The 17,779-nt window shown below is 36.7% G+C and overlaps 1 protein-coding gene across 1 annotated transcript in view; it reads right to left on the bottom strand.

The window, feature by feature from the left end:
* The window catches only part of lamb1a (laminin, beta 1a), an 85,140-nt gene that overhangs the window by 30,860 nt on the left and 36,501 nt on the right, over nt 1-17,779 (bottom strand). Inside the window, exons 11-22 of the mRNA XM_039761119.1 lie at nt 17,465-17,577; nt 16,974-17,053; nt 13,963-14,098; nt 13,721-13,879; nt 13,242-13,369; nt 13,018-13,138; nt 10,226-10,424; nt 9,505-9,648; nt 7,083-7,314; nt 6,759-6,922; nt 4,151-4,375; nt 1,265-1,482 (exon numbers count right to left, since the gene is read on the bottom strand). Coding sequence (XP_039617053.1) covers nt 1,265-1,482; nt 4,151-4,375; nt 6,759-6,922; nt 7,083-7,314; nt 9,505-9,648; nt 10,226-10,424; nt 13,018-13,138; nt 13,242-13,369; nt 13,721-13,879; nt 13,963-14,098; nt 16,974-17,053; nt 17,465-17,577 — 1,919 coding nt within the window. The remainder of the gene's footprint in view (nt 1-1,264; nt 1,483-4,150; nt 4,376-6,758; nt 6,923-7,082; nt 7,315-9,504; nt 9,649-10,225; nt 10,425-13,017; nt 13,139-13,241; nt 13,370-13,720; nt 13,880-13,962; nt 14,099-16,973; nt 17,054-17,464; nt 17,578-17,779) is intronic.

Here is a 17,779-nt window from a genome sequence, read left to right as displayed (position 1 = left end):
CTGACTCGGATCTTTTCGGAATCATTTTTCGAGTAATTTCGTTCAATTCTCTTTCCGGCTCAGACTGCATAGGTTAAGCTTATGGGGCTGTCACGTGATGAACGAACGATTCAAACCCGAAGACTCGAGAGATGAACTAATCATTTCTGTTTCCGGCTCCGACTGCATACTAGGTTAAGCTTATGGGGCTGTCACGTCAAGCCGCGGCCGAACTCTAGGCGACATCATTCTGGCAAAGAGGGCGGCGTGAAGCCACAGCCAGACTGCCCGGCACCCCAAGAAGAACATCGCCAGGTAGAAAAAGAAGAAATTCTGGTCTATACATTCTGTTAGTTAAAACTCAAACAAACTGTTTATACAGGTGAGCAACTTGATCATCGGGACGCACCCCTTTATCAATCAGTGCCAGGAAGGTTTCATTTATTTTCATGTTAAAATGAGCATCACTACAAAAGTATAAGTCTACAGCATTTTATCAAGAAATTAGCTCTGAATTTATTTTATTTTGTACTCATGCAGAACGACTTCGAGTGCACGAGATGTATTTTAAAGTCGAACTGTGGAAGACAAAATGCAGCCCTTTAAGAAGCGGAGGAAACATGTTTCTCACACCTGCGGTTGGGATGTTATGCTCCTGAGTGCTAGTGCTTACACAGCTTGATTTATTAGCTAATGTCTGGATCTTTCATTGGCATTAACATTTTTCCATCCATTTTCCGAACCTGCTTAAAGCAATACTGGAACACAGGGGTGAGCATCTACTTCATCATATTAGGAAACAGAGCAGGAGTTACTCTTGATTGATATGCTTATCTATTGTAAGGGACATTGAGGTCAGTATGAAGCTGTTATTTACACTAGCGCGCATGTGTTTAGGATGTGGGGGGAAATCAAATGGAGTTTATTAATCTGCATCCAGCCGTGCAAGCAGATCTTCCAACTTGGAAGTTGGTTGGTGGCAGAATTTTGCACTCCAGCCACCATAAAAAACCTCACACTGATCCATTGTGGTCCTGAGGTGTCGCCCGCTGCACTTGGGTCCCAATCCAGGTGGTTCATTGTGTGGTGGGAGTGGCAACATGCTATCAGCACATGCTGCCAACTAAAGCTGTGAGATAGCGTGGTAGCACCACTGTGTCCCTTTGGATAACTAAGCATTAGTTATGATTGACACTTTATTGTTACGTGATACTTATTTTAGAGCCATTGACATGTTACTGTGTCATCAAAGAGCAAAATGTTTTAAAAGAAGGCTGAATGGTACCTCATTGCAGGATGAGCTAAATGAATGTGTTTCATGGCAATTGCAAGATTCACATCCTTCACCACTAGCCAGATTCCAGGTATCCAGTGCACATTGATCGCAGTTTTGACCAATCACATTTGGAAGGCATTGGCACTGCCCGCTGTCACGGTTACAGTGGCATTCGCTGTTTGATGGACATGTTTCATTTGCTGTGCCCAAATAATTACATGCACACTCTAAAATGGGAAAAGAAATGAAATAGTTACACGTAGGTAGTGTCAAATAATACCATCTCAATACTTTAGATATCCTTAGAATTGACAGAGCGTAAAATAAGAAAACTCTTTGGGCAAGTGGCAGCTGCTATAGAGGCTTAAAGGGGTTGAGGAAGGAAAGACAGAAAATACATATAGAGTGGATTTAAATAACCAAGGACAAGTTGACTGGCCAACTTGAACATTATTTACTGTCAGAAATACACACGAACACTACTTAAACAAGAGATACTTAAAATGAAAGTATGGAAAGGTTCAGTTATTAAAGAGGGTTGATGGGATAGCAGGCCAAAACAGTGTCATTGAGATAATGTAATTTTTTTAGACTTTCACACCACTGTTGACATCTTTCTATGTAGATTAAGCTACTTGTTCATCCTCTAGGTCATGCACAAAAACAATTCAAAGTCTAAATTAAATATTAGATAACAGCATAAAATCTATACATTTATATGAACTACAGAGACTGCATCAGCACTACTGTGTCAAAATCTCGATATGACAGTACAAGAAAAGACTAAGATTAAAACTTATGGAGATGTGTAGGTAAAAGCATCCAAGTTCATCCTTGGACATAAGGATGAGTCCCACTCATGAATAAAGAGGCTATGTTAAATAATTATATCATGTCTTCAGAATTTTCTAAAACATTGACAAAGCTGGTTAAGCAGAATGATCAAGTTTAAATAGTGAATCATGTTCTTAGAAACTGGTAAAAAAAAACATTAAGGGAGAGCACATTTCAAGGAATAATTAAGCATAGTAGTTCTTCACACTGAAGGTCATAGGACTCAAGAATAAACTGCCAAGTCAAGTTACATAGCCATTTTGATAGCATGCTTCTTTTTATGACCCTGACCAAATTAAATAACATCCTGTCTATTCAAAATGAAAGGCAACACGCACAGACTCAGAGGAAATATTCACAATCATTTAAAGGTTGACTACACATGAGTATAGCTTCTTGCTGCAGGATTCCAACATGATGGCACAATAGCTTCTTCTGTGAAGAACTGAATCAATAGAAGTCCTCCCAGAATGATAGATCATCAGTGCCTTCCTGTCTCTTTTTTGTGGAGATGATGACTTGTAGGAAATAAGGTCTTTTTGTATGCATAGAAGATTTACAAAACAGCAGGAAGTCAACTTCTGATCTTCAAACAAAAGGTTATACAAAAGAACCAGTGAAGCTTAATTAACAAAACAATGTGGCATGTTGTAAAAAAAAAAGTTGTGAAAAAAGTCCTGAAATGTAAATAATTAGTGCCCAGCAAGAATACAATTCTCTGCTTCTAACACAGTTATTTAAATATATTATGGAAACCTGTGCTAAAAATAAACAAGGTGTTTTACACAAAGGAGCTGTCAAATGATAAGTTCATGTACTTGGAATAATTGAGCAACCACTAGAACTAATGTCACAACAATTTCCCCCTTTGTGCATTGTTTCATGTACTTAAAGAATTATTACTGAATAACAAAAATGTGAAAACGATTGATTCCTTTATGTTGTTATTATAGTATTGAGGGACACAAATAGCCATACATGACTTTGGCTCAAAGAGAATACCAAAGTAGAAGCAGAATCGCTCAGTTTTAATTTTGTAGAGATATCTAGGCGAAAGTGGTCTACTGAAAATAAATTACTATTTTTTAAGTAGTAATATGGCCAATATTATATTTGGGTTGATAACAGGATGTTTACGATATATATTAACCTGAACAGTAGTCATTTATTACAGGCAGCTCATCTTATCTAATGGAGTATGTCAAACTAGTCTATTTTTTAAACAAGAGTTGTCAGAAAGCCATTTTTTTTACTCAATAGATGATTTTCATTCTTGTTGGGGATGCAAAGAGTGAAGAGTACAAGCTAGAAAGGGACCATAACAAGACAAACTTCTTTTTTGTTGAAGTAAAATTCTGGTTTCTATGTATCTTAAACTGAAAGATGATCATAGTGGGATACCAAACCCCCACTATTATCTCGGCTGTTTAACAAACATGCAACCACAGTTCAGTACTTCATGTGTAAAAGGAGAGCCCTCCAACAAAAACCACTAGAAACCCAAATATTGTACAATTGGGTAATATCAGGAGTGTGAAAGCACTTTATTTATTTTTTTTGTTCCTTGAAGAAATTTGGCTATTTACAGAAGCTCTTTAAGTAAATCAAATAAATAGATAACATACATCTATATCTATATTCTGAACACACACCAGAATGACTAAAAACGGAGAGAATTGCAAAGAAAGAAAAGTTCTGCTTTTGTGGTCACATTCATATTGCGGCATTATGCAGGTTTATTTCTGTTGGTGTAATGGAACCCCAGTAGTGTTTCTTGACACACTTTTGCTGAATAGTCTGTAAGCTGTGTGAAAGTGTGCTAGCATACCCAGTCAGTCTTAAACACCAACAATTATTTTTTATATTTTTTGTTTTTACATTTGCACTAGCAATTTCATTAATTCAAAGTATCTACGCAAGGTGACTTGTGGGGCTTGCCTTACCTTGAGTTTCAAATGTAACATCATTAATGATAAATTGCAATCCTAATAAGTATGAGAATGATCAAAACAAAAGCAAAGAATAAAAGAAAAGTGAAAACAAACAACAAAAAAATCTTACTTCTACAACTGTGGTTTACTGCATCTCCGAAATAGCCAAGCATACAACGTTCACAGCTTTCTCCTTCTGTGTGGTAGAGACATTTCAGGCACAAACCTGTGCGTATGTCACAAGAGTCTGGGTCCAGCATGTCAATGTTGTTGTTACACTGACATGGCTGACATGCTCCTCCTGTTACATCAGGGTTGCCATAGTAGCCTGGAGTACATTGGTCACATCTGACACCTGTATGGAGCCGAAGGAGTTCAAGTTATCAAATTCAAACTGGCATACTGAAACTGAGCTGAATTATATATCTTCATTACTTAACTTTAACACACTTTGAACAGCTGTTATTCACCTAAGTCTGCCTTTTTCTCTTTTTGTTCATTAAGTGTTATGGTCGAAAATCCTACTGTCTGTCAGCAGTTTCTCCACCTTAGCCAATGTGTTCTAATGTCAGGCAGTTTAATTCCCGCCTACAACTCATTGTAACTTTGAGCAAATACCTAAAGATCACATTATTGGCTGTCAGAAAAAGTTACTGTATGAGCATAACTTGTGCATGGACGTTTGCTAAATGTGACATGACCAGTGTTTTTCACTTGTGTAAATTGATATGGTCCAACAACGAGATCAGCAACTGCAGTCGGCAAAACTGACTTGCCCAACGATTAGAAGTCATGTAATGTGAGATCTGCACTACCTGTGACAAAAATTTTATACAAAAATAAATTACCACTGGCGTTTGGCTAACTACAGAAAGATGCTATAACAGGAAAATGTTTCTCTCCACATTTGGCTACAAGCTAAAGACACCACTTTGTCATTTTTTCTCATTTTTGACCCTTGCCCTATTCTCTTAATCTTATTGTATCGCTGATGTTTGCTTCTTTTTGTGTAAATGTTTTAATGCCCTGGTTGATTGACAGTAATTCTGTTATTCTGTATATAATACAATTTTAAATTGTACCCACAATTGTATATACACATAGTCTCATAAACTAAACATCGATCAATAAACACAATATATTTTTAAAGACTCGCCCCCTGCTCACTTGGCTTGCCCACCAAACACACCTGCGCTATGCGCCAACCACTTCAGTTTTTTTAACTCCTCTTTGCTCGATCAGCTGCTTGCCACTTGATCTGCATTTCACGAGGCGCACTTCTGTCATATCACCTAGGTCCACACATACCTTTTTATCAATATCGGTATTAAATTTTGATTCTGTGTTTGGAATTACATTGTGACAGTGCAACGTATAACTGCCTGTGAGTGAATATCATTTCTTTCTCTCTACAAGAAATGTGTCTTGTCATCTCGCGGGACGTAAAAGTGTCTCTGAGGTAATCACATTTCGTCTCCTTCCAAGATTTTTTTTTATAATAGAGAGAGATGTTGCTATTTTAAATAATTTACAAAATGTTTATATAGTCTGTCTTAGTGGATGCCTACTGCTCTAGATGTATAATCCTACCAAATTTCATTTTTTTATCTAAACAGGAAATAGTGTTTTTGTTTATGAGTGAGTGAGTGAGTGAGTGAGTCGGTTAACTTTGCATTATACAGTATCTATATATATATAATTCACTAAGGCAAGACAACCATGGAAAGCATGCCGGAAGGGGTGTGGATTCACTGACCCACCGACAAGTAAGACACCTATGGCGCACGCAGGAAGGAGCCACGCCCACCAACTCCTGGCACCTCTGAGCTACGTTGACTGTTCATGGAGGTGAATCGCCATATGCAGCGTGTAAAAGGTTTGCGAGGGGTATCCCATGGGATCCTTAAACCAATCCTTTACAACTGAGGTTAAAACACAACGAAGTAAGCAGTCTTTAAAAACCGAGTTTTCAGTTACGACACACAATGGGAGGCATCATAGCAAACTGTTTTACATGCTACATACAGCAATTCGCATCCACGACAAACATGCGTCTTCTTAGATACTCCTGCAGGAACAAGGAAATTCTACGTGAGTCACAGGTGCATCTGGACTGTTCAAAGATGACAACGACTCAAGTGACGAGTTGGAGGTGGGCACATGAACGATGGCGGTCCGCCAGTTTTCAGTCACGGACGATTCTGTGTTGGTTCGTTCCGTGCATTGCTACAATGTTGCTTTTCTTGCTGATTTATTACATTACTGATTTTTCAAATGTTAATTTTCTCCCTGTGCTTAAAAATCCGGCCTTATTATGCGGCGTATGGTACACCACGGGTTGGCTAGTATTTATAAATTGTCCACATATTTATTCCTGCTTTTTTAGGTCAAGGCTATTAAAAACCAAATCATATCATGTTTTATTACAATTCCTGGACAGAATGCCATTCCAATGCAAGGTAATTAGACTGTATTATATAACATAATCAGTTTATTGTGTATTAATGTAAGATTAGTGAAAATGTAAAGTTGACTGTCTCAACCTGTTCGCCATCATGTTCAACACATGTACCATATTTGGCACATAAATCGCCCAAAAAATTGTATATAAGTATATACATAGCAGTACCATTAGTGTTAACATAATTTTGACTCACTATGTATATGCCATTTGTTAAAGCATGAAAGTCAGAAGCTTAAAAACCAACATATTCAAATGTTAGTTGCTAAAGCATTACCTGTGTACCCTGGGTTACAGGCGCAGACCACCTGTTCAGACTCTGTGTTCTGGTAGCAGTCGTTAGCAAACTGACGTCCACTGTGAGGGCCATCTGGACATAGGCAGGGCCGACAGTGATCCCCAGAACCAAGAACTGGATCACCATAGTAACCATTCAAACACCTGTTAGACAGAATTTTTTTATTTGTAGTTAAACCAATTAGGCTTCACTTTCCTAAAAGTCACTTTTTGGTAATAATATTAGGTGAATTGTATTTTTTATAAAATTAAGTTGTCAAACATTTGAAAATATAGGTTAATGATGATTGAAATTCTTACTCACCTTTGGCAGTGATGGCCAGTTGTATGATCCCTACAGCCAATACATGCCCCAGTGTGAGGATCACAGTGGTCTGTATGCCCATTACAATTACAGGGTTGGCAGTTAGGAAAACCCCAGTATCCTGGTAGGCATCTTTCACACTGACGACCATAGGCTCCTTCAATGCATTGGCACTGTCCCGTTTCATGGTGGCAAAAAGGGTTAATAGAACCTTGGGAATTGCATTCACAAGCTTCATTTGGGAAGAAAGAAATTAAAATTAAACCAGGCTGAGCTCATGCAGTTCTGGAAGAATCATAGTTTATATGGGCTTTAGTTTTAATGAAGTTTTGAATTACTTAGCCATAATTCACATGAAATGAACAAATTGCCAGGCCACACATGGTACAGTTTGAGAGCTGCAGATCATATTACGGATACAAAGACAATTATTTTCTACCATGACTTCCTTGGGTTATTTAGTTTTTTACTTGGCAAGATTTTATCAGGAAATGTGTCAATTTATAGAAATAATCAAGATCCTTATGTAGGTAGACTTGATGTTATATGTTTCAAAAGAGGTTTGTTGTAAATTAATGTACAATCAAAGATGGGTTGTATAACACTCAAAACCTAAAACTTTAAGGGAAAGAGTGAAGGTGAGCAAAGAGAAGAATTTTTCTTCTTTTTCTTTTTTTTCCCCAAGACTTCTAAAAAAAGTGGTCAGAGAGGTAGGGTCATTTTCAGTAGTCAGCAAGTAACAAAAATGAGGTGCAATTTCAGTCAAAAGTCATTCATCTTTTGAACTACAAGAAACAAAATAAATCAAGGAGCTGAGATGTGCAAAAGGCAAAATAAATTGCCATTTTTAACAACTATTTACTTTGCCAAAACAGTAAGGAGAGATACAACACACCACCAACCAATTCTCAATATGACAGTTATGATGGTGACCTATTGATGTGTACATGACACTACATTAGTTTAGCAAAATATCCAATCCAAAAAAAAAAAACCTGATATATTGAACAATTGTAACAGAATTAATTTATTCTTTTTGGGCATGTTTTGAAGCTGCAGCCTTATGAAAAAGATTTGAGAGTAGTAACTGACTTGTCAATGTCTGCAGTAAGAAAGTGCACATTACCACTTAAAAGGGGCAGGGAGAATGTTGAGTTACAAATCCCACTCAGTGGGGTATACTTAAAGAAAAGTTGTCTTAGTGTTAATAATCCCCAGCATATTCTAGAGCTTGGATGAAAAAAGGAAACTACTGCAGAGACATTTTTGAACAGATTACAAAGACTTACTTTAGTCCAGTGCTTCTCAATTATTTTCTGTCATGCCCCCCCTAGGAAGAAGAAAACATCTTGCGCCCCCCGCACGACTATAAATAGTATCATTTGTCTATAAAATTGTTATAAGTACAAGTACAAGTATAAAAAAGCATGTTCCCCGAGGTCAAACGCGCCCCCCTTGACGGAGCCACACGCCCCCCCGGGGGGCACGTCCCACTATTTGAGAAGCACTGCTTTAGTCATACGACTCTGCAAGGTCTGTTGTGAGTACCAAACTAAGCTAAACTGCTCTGAAAGAGGACGCAAATAACACCACTGTAGTGGAAGAAAATAAATAAATAAAATCATGGACAAAAAAACGAAAGAATGGGAACCCCAAAAAATAACTACTGTGTAAAATGAATGTGTGAAATTTACAGACCAATAAAGCAAAATGGTAACAGAGGATGAAAAGAGGAGGTAATTGGCATCTTGCTAATAAGGATCAGAAAAGCTGACAGTTTCTCCTGATTTTATTGAAAAAAATGCGGGTGTTTATAGACCTATTGTACAAAGTTCACACACACAGAGATCATCCCAGTGACCTCATGATGGCTTGACTATCTTGAAACCCTAGAAGATGGGAACCTTTCAGCCTAACAAAATATGAGGAAAAACAAAAAATAAGTATTCAAAAATATAAAAAATTGTGTAAAATCTGGGGTTATTTTGGTCTCTACATTAAAGGAAAATTATAACAGCACTGGTGAAAGTCCAGATAAAAGCTTACTTTTTTACTTATTTAATTAGATTACATAGAATGCGCTAAGAAAGCTTTAGTTAGCACTAATCTCAATTACATTTTAGAAATACTATGTTACTATAACCTGAAGTGATGGGGTGGTTTGAATTGTGCACTCATATTAAAGCATTTCTTATCTTTTTTTTTTTTGAGAATCAACATTAGGCTTGAGAGAGACAATAAGATGATAGTAATATAAATTTTAACACTTGGGATGAACATCTATTCTTTTCTCATAAGATGCTTACTAAAAAAAAAACTGAATTTGAATTTTATTGATTTAGCTTCAATATAATAATTGTATCATTATATGATACTGGTTCAGTGCTCTGAACATAATCTAATTGATCAAGATTATACTTACGTCTGCAACCAGAAGGCCCGAAAAGATAGGTAGCTGGGGCACACTTGTCACAATTTCTTCCCACCACGTTTGGTCGACACTGGCACTGGCCACCATTTGGATTGCACAGTGCACTAACAGAACCTTGAGGATCACACTCACATGCTAAAGAGAAAAGCAGAAGTTTGTAAATTGAATATTTGCTATGTACTTGTCAAGAAACAAGACAGAAGACCATTCTCAGTTACTTTCTAATAACTAACATGCAACACTGTGAACTTTAGGAAAACAAGCAAAAATGTTTTTTAAGGATTATCATATTGCATTTGCCATTACATTTCAGAACCAAAGAAATATATTAGAGATAGAAATGCACTCATTATGAAAAAGAAGAAGAAAAAAAACAAAGAAAATGATGAAGTACTGAAACTTGCTGTATACTCTACCAATAACCTAAGACTGGGGCCTGGAAGCGTTAGGGCTGAGCAGTACACTGTCTAATATCAAAACACAGAATGCTAGACAAAAAAATATAAGATTTTACTGTAATTCACTAAATCGTTTGCGCAAAAGATTACGATATAATAAAACATGCGAGTAAAGTAAAAATGTCCAAAAGAAAACTTTAACAAAATAAACACAGAGTGTTGCATAAATGTGCACACAGTACTGGAAAGGAAGTATATCAAAATCAGCTAGCCAATGTCACTTAGTGTGAAGTGCCAGGCACTAATATACTTACATAATGCACCCTCATGGAGAAGGGCGGAAATACTAAAGATGATCTTTTTACAGATGTCAGTCATTTGGGTTTTTACCACACTCTGGCTGTTCTCTAGACAGCGATATCTCTGGAAGGTATCCCAAGCACTGTTTGTGACAACACCACCACCATTACCAGTAAATATTTCCAAAGTTTTACAGTGAGGCATGAGGACAAGCTGCAAAAGAAAAAGATATAAGAAAACAGATTCATTTGTCTAACTTTGATTTCAAAGAGAAGGTAATACTCTCATTACCCTACTCTGCTTTGTATAAACACCAGTTAGAGAGGTAGTGTTTCAGGGGTTAGTTTTAATTGATAGAAATTAACCAGGAGTGGACAGATACCAACAGGCAATATTGTAGTCAAAAACAAGCCAGAAGTCCTAATCATATCTTGAATTTCTTTCTCCAATTAACTCAACCACAACTTGTGTTTACAGAAAAGATTCAACACTAGGATACCAACTCTCTCTTTCTACAGGTATTTTCTCCATAGTATTGAATGGGGAATTCAGCAAAAGGGAACAATAATGACAATGCTTGGAAAGCTACAAGTAAGTACCTATTAACCTATTAAGTAGAAATGTTCTGCGCATTTTGTAATTTCTTTTTTAAAATGACGTATTGATGTAATGTTATGCTGGGCTTTACACTTAAACTGGAAGACCATAGGTTTAACTATAAACAGAATTTAATGCAGGAAGATGTCTGCACTAGTTCTTCATAATATTAATACAAAGTTGAAAATTCAATCATTTACATGTTTTAAATTATGTGTGCTAAATACAGATCCACACCATTATACTCTCTTTCTGTATTTAAATCTATATTTTGCTTGTTTTCTACTTGTTCAGCCAAAATTGTAAATATGAATTTAGATGTAGAGTGGATGCACGTTGTGTGAAAAATGCCAAAAATGATGTAAGAATTCCTTTGCATTACTTTTCCTTTAAGTTCAAGTGTCTGCAATATTATTATGATAATAATAATTATTATTTTTAATAGTACCATGATGGCACAGTGGAATCCAGTGTTTTGTGTTTCAATCCTGCACCCAATCACTGTCTGTGTAGAGTTCATCTATTCTCCCTGTTTCGGTGTGGAATATTCTCTGGTTTTACTCCCACATCCCCAAAGTTGTGTGTTACTGTAACTGGTGAGTCCAAAGTTGCCCCTGGGAAAGTTGGGGATTTTTGAGTGCACCCTGTGATAGACTGGTATTTTATAGAGACTTGCTAGCCCTCTATTCTGTTTTTTTTCTTTTGTGTAAATATTATAATACAATATGATGGGTACAAATGAATAACTAGACATAGAAAGCACAAAAAAATATATCATTTAGCAAATAATCCTGTTTTTCTATGAAAAAGATATGAAAAAATGTGACATCCATCACATTTTCAAACCAGCTTCAGGGTTGTGAGGTCCAACCTGACAGCACTAGCGGCAGGGCAATAAAGAGCCAACAGTCCATTGCAGGCCCCAAAAAAGGAAATAAAATTCAATTTTAATATTCATTCAGACAGTTTAAACAAGTGTTTTAGAATTATTTGGTCGAATTACTTGGTATTTATTGTGTAACTGCAATGTAGATATTTATTATTACAGCAAAGTGAAATTTAATCAAGATATAGTACTGGAAAGCATCAATACTCGAACATATTTTGCTGCAATTTATATTTACACTGCCAGAAAACAAGCACTCACAGAGTTTCTCAAATACAAAATATTCTGGAATTACAGCGAGCTACTGTAAAGTCTGATCGAAGCAAGGAAATGTTTTTATTGATGTTTTGTCATGTCATTAATCTAAATGTAGCAAAATATTTTAATAGATGCTAAAGCCAGTCAAAGCATAACGTTTATCAGTGCAATTCACAAGTCAGGACATGCCAGGACAACTTTCTGCTGTCTGGTAGAATCCCACTCACTTGACCACCCGCAAATAAAACAGCATTAACTGCATGACACACCTATAATAAGCGGATCTGTTTGCATGACATAGTAAATAGGCATGGCAAATCAAAGCTTTATATTAACTAAGGTTAAAAGCATAATATTCAGGAGATAAATCATAAAACAACATGTGATGACAAGAACAAAACACGGAAAAGCATTCAAAAAACTAAGAAGAGGGGAAAAAATCTAAAATTCCTAAAAAACTACAAATTTAAAGTACTGCATAATCATATTAATGGTTCTGGAGAAACTGAGTAGACCGCAATCAAATTTACTTTACTGGCTATTCCTGGACAGGACACCAGTCTGTTACAGAATACACCTACAATCACTCATGGGCCTTTGTTGTATGTTCCACTCAATCTAACGTTAATGTCTTTGGGAAATGGAAAAAATCTGAACAATTCAGGGGAAACCCATATCAGTACTGAGAGACTGTGCTAACTCCTCTCCCCTAGCTGAACCCTAGCTTCCATGTACCTATAAACCTTTCAGTTTTATTCAAATACCCAACTTCCTTACACTAGCATCCTGGGAAAATGTTGACAGTTGCCTTTCAGATTACCGGCCCCAGAATGAAACTACTGAAACACAATTCCCTGTCACTTCTATTAGGAGCCATGTTCTCTGTCCCCTTTTCATGCTTGCAGTCGACTAGTACACCCATCATAATATATTGTACAACATTAAATTATACATGCATACATACTGCATATGGCATGCATATTTTCACTCAGAAAATGTTTGAATTTTAAATAAAAAAAAAACCAAATCCATTCTTTAAGCTAGAACTATTTAGCATAAACTTACAGAATCTATCAGCATGTAAGGAGACTGGCCATCATTTGAAGAAGAATACAGTGGCAATTCCAAGCGGACAGTATAATTCAGTCCTTGTTCGAAGCATACAGGCCTTGGCAACACTACATATCTGAAAGAAGAAACAAAACACCCAGAAGAGCTTTGTTGAACACCTGGCTTTTTATTATTATTATTATTTTTTCTTTCATATATACGCCAACAATTTGACAAACCTGGAGCCTGGAGGTAAAGACACAACTTGTCTGTCATCATCAGGCATTGTGTTTCCACATCTGCTGCTAGTAGAAATGATGCCTGGGCGGACTACAGTTATCACGGCTTCTTCCCATGTCTCTGGTAACTGGTGGCAAGTAAATTGGCATTATTCAGCACAAGATTTTTAGGGTGATTACAACATCTGGCCGCATTAGTATTATTACAGAAAATCTATGAGAATGACATATTCCAAGGATAAATACAGGGAAAGCTTTTAGTGTTAAGGGCCATTTATCAACTGAGATGAGTGGGTGACCGGCTGTTTCTGGTTTAAATTCTCATCTTGCATGGGGAAGGAGTGGGTAGAATAGCAAAGATGGAATACCAGCAATTTTGTTTCCTTTATCTTAAGCCATCTGTATGTTTTTCTGCTAATACAACACAAAGGAAAGTTACTGTTGTCAAGTCAAAATAGACAGATTTAGCCAATGCTTACCTGTGGTTCATAGCGAATCAAAATATCGTACTCCATTGAGTAAGGAATATTATTAATATAAAACTCCAAGTAGCCTCCCTCTGGTACATATGCAAATCCAGGTCCTGTCCAAGTTGGTAAGCGGTCTTGTGGGTAGGGTCTCTGAACTATGCTTAGTCCCTAGAAGCACAGTGCCAGCAAGTTACTGAATTATTCACATGAGAGGAAAAGCCTTTTAAAGTTCAATGTATTTAGTAACTCACTGGACCAAAGTTGGCTTCTTCTGCTTCATACGTATAATGGTCAAGGGCAATAAAGTAAAAGCCAGATTCAACATCATTGCATTGCCTTCCAAACATGTGATCTCGACACTCGCACTGTCCAGAATCTGGTGAACAACTGAAAAGGAATATATAAGTGTTCAGATACTTTAACATGGCTAATGCATCCAGAAGAAGTACCTAGAGCAGTTCCTCTATTCAGTTTAGTCTCACTCTAAAATATATCAATGGCTGATTCACTGACATAAATAATCAATACAGTTAAACTTCTGTTTCTTATTCCAAAGCTATTCCCTTTTTGTTGGGCCCAAGATTGGAACTATCCAAGATGGACCACAAGTTACAAGAGACAATTTGTAGTTGCCTTAACTTGTGAATGGGCTACAGGAAAACACCCATGATTATGCAATGCAGAAAATGCACTTTCCACACAGACAGTGTCCAGGGTGTGATTTGAAATCAGGACTCGGAAGCTAATCACTGTACCACCCTAAACTGAATGTATGAACTCAAATAAGTATATTACACTGTAGTCCTCTAATGAGACATATCTGATATTTGATGAAGGAGGGAATGAAATTAACGTGCAAACTTTATTTAATAGTACCTTTCTATAGCAAATGGTATTCTGGGGCATATGACTATAGGTACATTGTACAAGCAGTTTACAAATATGTTTACAGTCACAGACTTACCTTGCACCTTATAATTTAGAGCCTAGTTAAATAGTCATTTTGCCTCGCCATCCATCTCACTACATACACTAGTATTCATGTTAATTGTGATCAGCTTTTTTTATACAAATGTAATTTCAATTTTATTACTGTACATGTTTACTAGATTTGGACAATCCTACTATTTAATGATAAATACAGAAAGAATGCTCAAGCATTTGACAGATTTTATGGTTCAAGAGAGTACCAGTTGAATTCTAATCTCTGACTAACTGGGTGACACTCATCCTTCCTGAGCTGTATTTGTAAAGTATTATGCAAAAAATTGTACAGTTATTAATGTTATTGGGAAGGGCTTCACTGTAGTAAAAATGCTATATAATTAAAGCTTTTCTAAAGTATGTAAACTGCCCATTTTATAAATATCTGACATCCTTGGCTAATGTTATTTAGCAGCTTGTAAAAGCTTAAAGAATCCAAATAATGCATAAAAACAATACTGTCACAATGAATATTTTGCAATAAGAGAACACTTTTCTCAAAAAATATGATAGTAGTAGTAGTTTTAAATTAGTCCTTCTTTGCACTTTGCTTCAAAGAGTAAAAATATTTTTCCATTAAATATTCCTTCCCAGTTTTAAAGTAAGCAATCTATAAATCTAAACATCTGATCCTCCTGATGTTGCAGCCTAGAATTCAGATGTTCTCAAATAAGTAAAATGTGATGATGTGCAGAACCTATATCAATGGGTATAGAGCTAACCAATTTGTTGCGCTAAAAAAGAACTACAATCTGTATTTATTTGAACAGAACAGAACATTCTTAAACTAGCATAATCCAATTCAGGATTGTGAGGGTGTACTGCAGTTGAAACAAGCAAAGCTGTCTGGCCTTGTTGCTTTGCATAAAGCCTGAAGTGGCGTAACTGACACAGGCGCACTTAAAAAATTGCAGGCCCCAAGAGGTAAGTAAAGAGGGAGTCAACCACACCATCCCTGGGAATGAATGGATAACAAGCTACACTGTTTCTGGTTCTGGGATAAGGACAGATAACACGTTACCTGGGTGTCTGTGTATCCCTTAGTTGCTGTATATCATATTGGAAAGTATAAGAAATTATTTAAATACTTTGCAAGATATACTGTTGATTTGATAAAATAATATTCCTTTGATAATGTTTTCTAATGTTCTAGCAAAGCTAGCTGATTTGTAACTCAGCATAAGTGTTTATACATAATTTAATATAAGCTTCAAGTGTTGAAGAGGTATGTGAGCTCTTGTCTAGCATTGTTCTAGCCAGAATCCTGTTTGGGTGTTTGCAATAGAAAATGTCACCAGGAGTATACAGAAAAATGCATGTACATAATAGACTAAGAGCCTCAATTTGACCATGCAAGGGTTTACAGCGGCGTACAGGAGTCACGATGTTGTGAGAAAACTTCTGAAAGGTTTTTATTTTTGGTTTCCAGGCCAGGAGCTAGCTAGAGAAAAACAATGCTGTGACTTAACTACATGTGATCAAATTAAAAGAATGGATCCACAATCAAAGCAAACACTGGGACTGAAATCTGTATTGAGTGCCAATCCATGATAGGGCCCACACGCACGCACACACACACACATATACTTGGCTGATTCTGAATATTCAAACAAACAAATAAACATTTTTTGAGGATGTTGCAGGAACGCCCTGAGGTGGGCTGGCGCCCTGCCGGGGTTTGTTTCCTGCCTTGCACCCTGTGTTGGCTTGGATTGGCTCCAGCAGAGCCCCGTGACCCTGTAGTAAGGATATAGTGGGTTAGATAATGGATGGATGGATGTTGTAGGAAATCCGGAATACCACAGGAAACTCAATGCAGACATTAGGACAATGTACAACTGGTACCACGACAAACATCCAGGTATGGGATTTAAACCCGGGATGCTGATTCTTTGAGGCAGCAATGCAAGCCAATGCACAGCCATATTTCCCCCAAAAGAGCTTGTCCCATTCATAATCACAGGGAAGAAGGACTCCAGCCTTCCAAGAAAATAACTTTGCCTCAGGCTAACACAGTTGGTCATAAAGTGCACATCCAGAAAGGTCACTTAACCAAACAGCACAGACTTGAATTGTTTGCCATGAATACAGGAAAAGTATTCAACCTCAGATCAGAAACACTTATTATAAAAAGTGCTGGAATATAATTACTCTTCTGATTGCTCACTTTATAAAGACATTTTAGCAAATAAATGCACAAATACCCTCAAATAATCATGCCCTGCTATAAAATCTTATACTTGCATTAAACAATACTATAAAATTAACTTGACCTTACTCATTATTGAAGGCACCACCCAGGTCACAGTCACAAGGTCTGCATCCTTCCAGATCATTGCTTAGTCCCCAATGTTCAGGCTGTTAAGTAATAGGCAATTAGTATTCACATAAAAATTAAAGGGTAACCTATGGTTTCAAGCATGCGGAGCACACATCATTAACTTTGGGAGCAAAATACACATGAATGAATGCAGATACACTCCAGTAGAATGGAAGCTGGATATAAATTTTACTACCTGAGGCTGTTTTTTTTTATTTAGAAGCCCATCAATCTGTTCATTTTAAAATCTAGATTAAATAAAATGTAATGCATATTTACACAAAAAAGCAAAACAAATTCAATCCTAAATCACCAATGTTAAATGAACATTTAAAGTGTGTTTACAAAAACAGTATATCCATATATGCAGTTTTAAGGCTCACACTGAAAGTATTTTTCATCTTCCACCAAGCGGTAACATTTACTGTTAGTCTTAAAGGTTTACTTACTACACACTGATCACAATTCTTCCCTGTCACATGACTTTTACAATAACAGTCTCCGGTGTCTGCGCTGCAAGGATTTCCTCCAGGGTGAGTTCCCAGGGGATTACAAGTACAAGCTGAAAAAAAGGCCCAAAAATGTGGTAAAGAAACTACCAATTTATGAACTGTTTTTATATGATTTAATATCAATTTATTCATCCAGATGATCATATTATGCATTCTGTTTCTATCCATCTGCTTTTGGATGTGTGCTAATTCAAGTCAGGTTCATTGGGGAAGACCCAGCAACATTAGTTATAAGGCACATTCACACACACA

Source organism: Polypterus senegalus, chromosome 8 (assembly GCF_016835505.1).
Source record: "Polypterus senegalus isolate Bchr_013 chromosome 8, ASM1683550v1, whole genome shotgun sequence".
Classification (NCBI taxonomy): Eukaryota; Metazoa; Chordata; class Cladistia; order Polypteriformes; family Polypteridae; genus Polypterus; species Polypterus senegalus.
This window is presented reverse-complemented; position numbering and strand designations above follow the sequence as displayed.